Source organism: Copidosoma floridanum, unplaced genomic scaffold (genome assembly GCF_036245765.1).
Source record: "Copidosoma floridanum isolate Cflo_tuat_1 unplaced genomic scaffold, Cflo_Japanese_pri ptg000019l, whole genome shotgun sequence".
NCBI classification, from domain to species: Eukaryota; Metazoa; Arthropoda; class Insecta; order Hymenoptera; family Encyrtidae; genus Copidosoma; species Copidosoma floridanum.
In genome coordinates this window covers 18264832-18268081 of record NW_028321896.1, presented here as the reverse complement: position 1 = coordinate 18268081, position 3250 = coordinate 18264832, and the positions used below count along the sequence as shown (strand labels likewise).

Here is a 3250-nt window from a genome sequence, read left to right as displayed (position 1 = left end):
AAGCTCGCGAAAATAATCGCCGACTACGAGGAGGACGTCGAGGAGGAGGAGGACGACGTCTTTTCCGATAAACAGCTTTGCAGTTTAAGATATTTGCGCCCTCCTTCCACCTCAAACTCGTCCCTGGCTTGTTTATGTTTCGTCGAGATATGAAAGCTGTGTATACACATAATATACCTGCACGCCAACACTTTGTACGTGTGTGTTTATATGTATATATATATATATATTAACTTTGATGTTTGGAAACGATTTAAAGGCTTCGAGCTGAGGACCGGAATTACTATTGCTGGATTTCAATTATCCCCTCGTTATTAATTAGCGATGTTTATAATAATCACAATTATTCGATGTGTATGGCAAAATTAAGGAATCAAGAGATTGTTTTTTATTTTTTATTTTTTTTCGGCTTAAATATAGTTTTTTCAAATGTAAGGGAGTAAAAATTTTTATTTCGTGATGAAGGTAACTGCTTATGTGGACAACACTAGTTATTATTGATGAATGAGTATATTCTATGCAAAAACTAAACGAAGTGATATTGAATCAAATGTAAAATCAAAATTTGTGGATTAAATTTAAAAAAAAAACCAGCTAACTGATACATTTGTGATGAAAATAAATTGTTCTACTTCAGCGTTGTGCATGACGAAGAGCAACAAAAGATCTAAAACTTCGTTAAGATACGGGTTGAAAAAACAATAGAAAATACGCACGCCCAAAATACTTTTTTTTTAAAAACGCATCCGACGTGTTTATGCGTAACAAACGGAAAGTTTAAAAAGTAGGTATGTGACACAAGGTACATAGTTTCGAAAAACGTCGAAAGCAGTCAGCAGCGCAAACTCACCTGCACCTAAGAATTTTTCCGCAAAGGTTCCCCGTATGCCGCGGATTCGCTGCATAATCCCCTTTACCGTGCACGCGTACACGTATAGGTGCGCGGCAAAAGGGAAAAACACGCGGACGAGGAGGAGCCGGGCCGGAGAGCTCAAGGTACGGCCCGGGCACGTGTTCGACGCGCAAAGAGACCGCAGAATCTCCACCCTCGTCGTACAGGTATATATATGTACCGAGCAAACTTTTTGGTCCAGGATCCTGGGGTCGCACTTGTGCAATACGTCAAAGGGAGTCGTGACGGAGTAGCTGTGCTGAAAAAAAAAAAAAAAAAAAAAAAAAAAAAAAGTAGCAAATCTACAGATGTGAACATGCTTCACTCGTTCACTGTGCAGCCGGTACGCTTTTCTTCTTACCATCACTATGTACATCACAGTGGGTGCGTGAACTCTCTCTCACTTTGTCGAAACTTTGAAAAACTCCTTGCTACCCGGATAGGAAAATAATTCGTCCCTCGCTCGGAACCTACTCGTTTATGGTTTAAAAAACTTTGCTAAAACCTTGTGAATTCTTACGCAGCTACTATACTGCACTCGTCGAGTAAACAATCTCGTTCGTAGAAAAAACTATTAGCTTTTATTACATCATTTTTACATTTTACAAATGTAGGAATAATTTACAAAGCAAGTATATCCTTTATTATTATCAACAAGAACAACAAATTGATATTTCCTGCCCAAAACGCTCGTGCCCAAAAAAGAGGGGCATCGTACGCAATATTCACAATTCGAAGTAACAAAGCCAACGGGAGTTAATTTTTCGCGGCTCTGCACTTGCGCGACGAAGGAGGCTCTGACGGAGTCACGTCGTGGTAGGACCTCATGTGGTTGAAGAGCGACACGGGGCCCTTGAAGTACCTGCCACAAAGGTCGCAGTGGAACTTGTACTTGTTTTCATGGCACTTGAGGTGCTTCTTGAGTAGGTCCTTGCGGGCGAAGGTGCGCTCGCAGTGGAGGCAGGGAAACTTGTTGGGATTCGTGTGGAAGATGTTGTGGCGCGTGAGGTTGTCGAGGCGCGAGTAACGCCGCGCGCAAAACTCGCAGGCGAACTTGTTGCGCTCGGAGTGGCAGCGCTGGTGGTAGCGCAGGTAACGCCGCTGGGCGAAAGCCTTGCCGCAGGCGCAGCACGACAACTGCTTCGACGCGTCCGCCTGGACGCTCAGGTGGCCCTTGAGCTCGCCCTCGGTGGCGAACTTGCGCTTGCAGTACGGGCAGCTCTGGTGTTGCTCGATTGGTCCAGCTTGCACCTCGACCACCGGCTGCAGCCTCTTGTTCGGGGCTATCTTGTCGAGGAGGCCCGGCTCCGTCATTATTTGGTAGAGGTACGTGTCCTTGAACTTACTGCCCCCGGATGCTCCGGATGGAACGTCGACAGCGACCTCCTCCACCGACCCTTCCCTAGACTTGGCCAGTGCACCAGGGACCATTGAACTCTGAAATCAAACGAGCGTTAAAGGGTATTCTGCGATTAAGAGGAAATTCGAACTGGAGTTCACACCGTATAGCGTATAGCCTCGTGGCGTAACGTCATGTATACATGTATAGAGTGCAATGTGAAGGTATTGTGTACGACAGAAAGCTCGTTCCGAGAAAAGCATCGAAGAAGTTGGTTGGTTGTTTACATATTGGCGTGTGCAAAATAACGATGGTCACGAAATCACGCTCACTGTTTTAAACAGCACGGATTGAATTTGTATGGCGTATAATATTTAAATAATAAAGGAAGTAAACTTATCACGTCACACGAAATACAAGTGTGTGCCCGTACATACGTGTATTCTGAAAAACACGGAGGAGCTTGCGAGGCTATACTTATACTGTCGACAACAGAGAAGAAAATGAAAAAAAAAAGAGAGAGAAAACTCACCTGTTGACCGGCAACCAAATTCATTTCCTGAACCATCTCTAGGTAATTTGCGAAATTCACGGTCTTCACGGGCAGGGCCGGGCACTTTTTTGCTCCACTGTTCCCCTTGCCGTCCGTAAAAAGCTCTGTTCCCGCGTTTTTTACCCTCGAGGAGATGCCGTCCTTCCGCGGCAAATGCCTCGGCACGCTCTTCACTCGCATTGTCTCGGAAAAATTACAAGCTCACTCCGCGCTGTGTGTACCTATATAAATCAGCTGCAGGGCAGAGGACACGTTAAAAAAAAAAAAAAAAAAAAAAAAAAAAAAAAAAAAACACCCGCGTGGTCTTGAAAGTGCAAAAATCCACTGCGCAACGATAAATTTATTTTTAGCGCGCAAGGTGCGAGAGAACGCGATATAACACCACTCCGACCTTTCGGCAATCGTAGCTACGATCGAATGACAACTTTGAAGGAATTTGGTATAGGTATAAGAAGTATACGTATAG

General features: G+C 44.4%; 1 protein-coding gene across 1 annotated transcript; it reads right to left on the bottom strand.

The window, feature by feature from the left end:
* Positions 1-1648: 1648 nt before the first annotated feature.
* LOC106638305 (uncharacterized) lies at positions 1649-3026 on the bottom strand. Its single transcript, XM_014351411.2, has 2 exons — positions 2764-3026; positions 1649-2329 (listed from the first exon to the last, which is right to left on the bottom strand). Exons 1-2 carry the CDS (start codon positions 2962-2964, stop codon positions 1649-1651), a joined length of 882 nt encoding a protein of 293 aa, XP_014206897.2. The 5' UTR covers positions 2965-3026.
* Between the last annotated feature and the right edge of the window lie 224 nt (positions 3027-3250).

Coding starts and splice junctions, on each gene's coding strand:
- LOC106638305 (XM_014351411.2), bottom strand. CDS start 2,964: ATGCGAGTGAAGAGCGTGCCGAGGCATTTGCCGCGGAAGGACGGCATC. Junction 2,330..2,763: donor ATTTGGTTGCCGGTCAACAG/GTGAGTTTTCTC, acceptor GTTTGATTTCAG/AGTTCAATGGTCCCTGGTGC.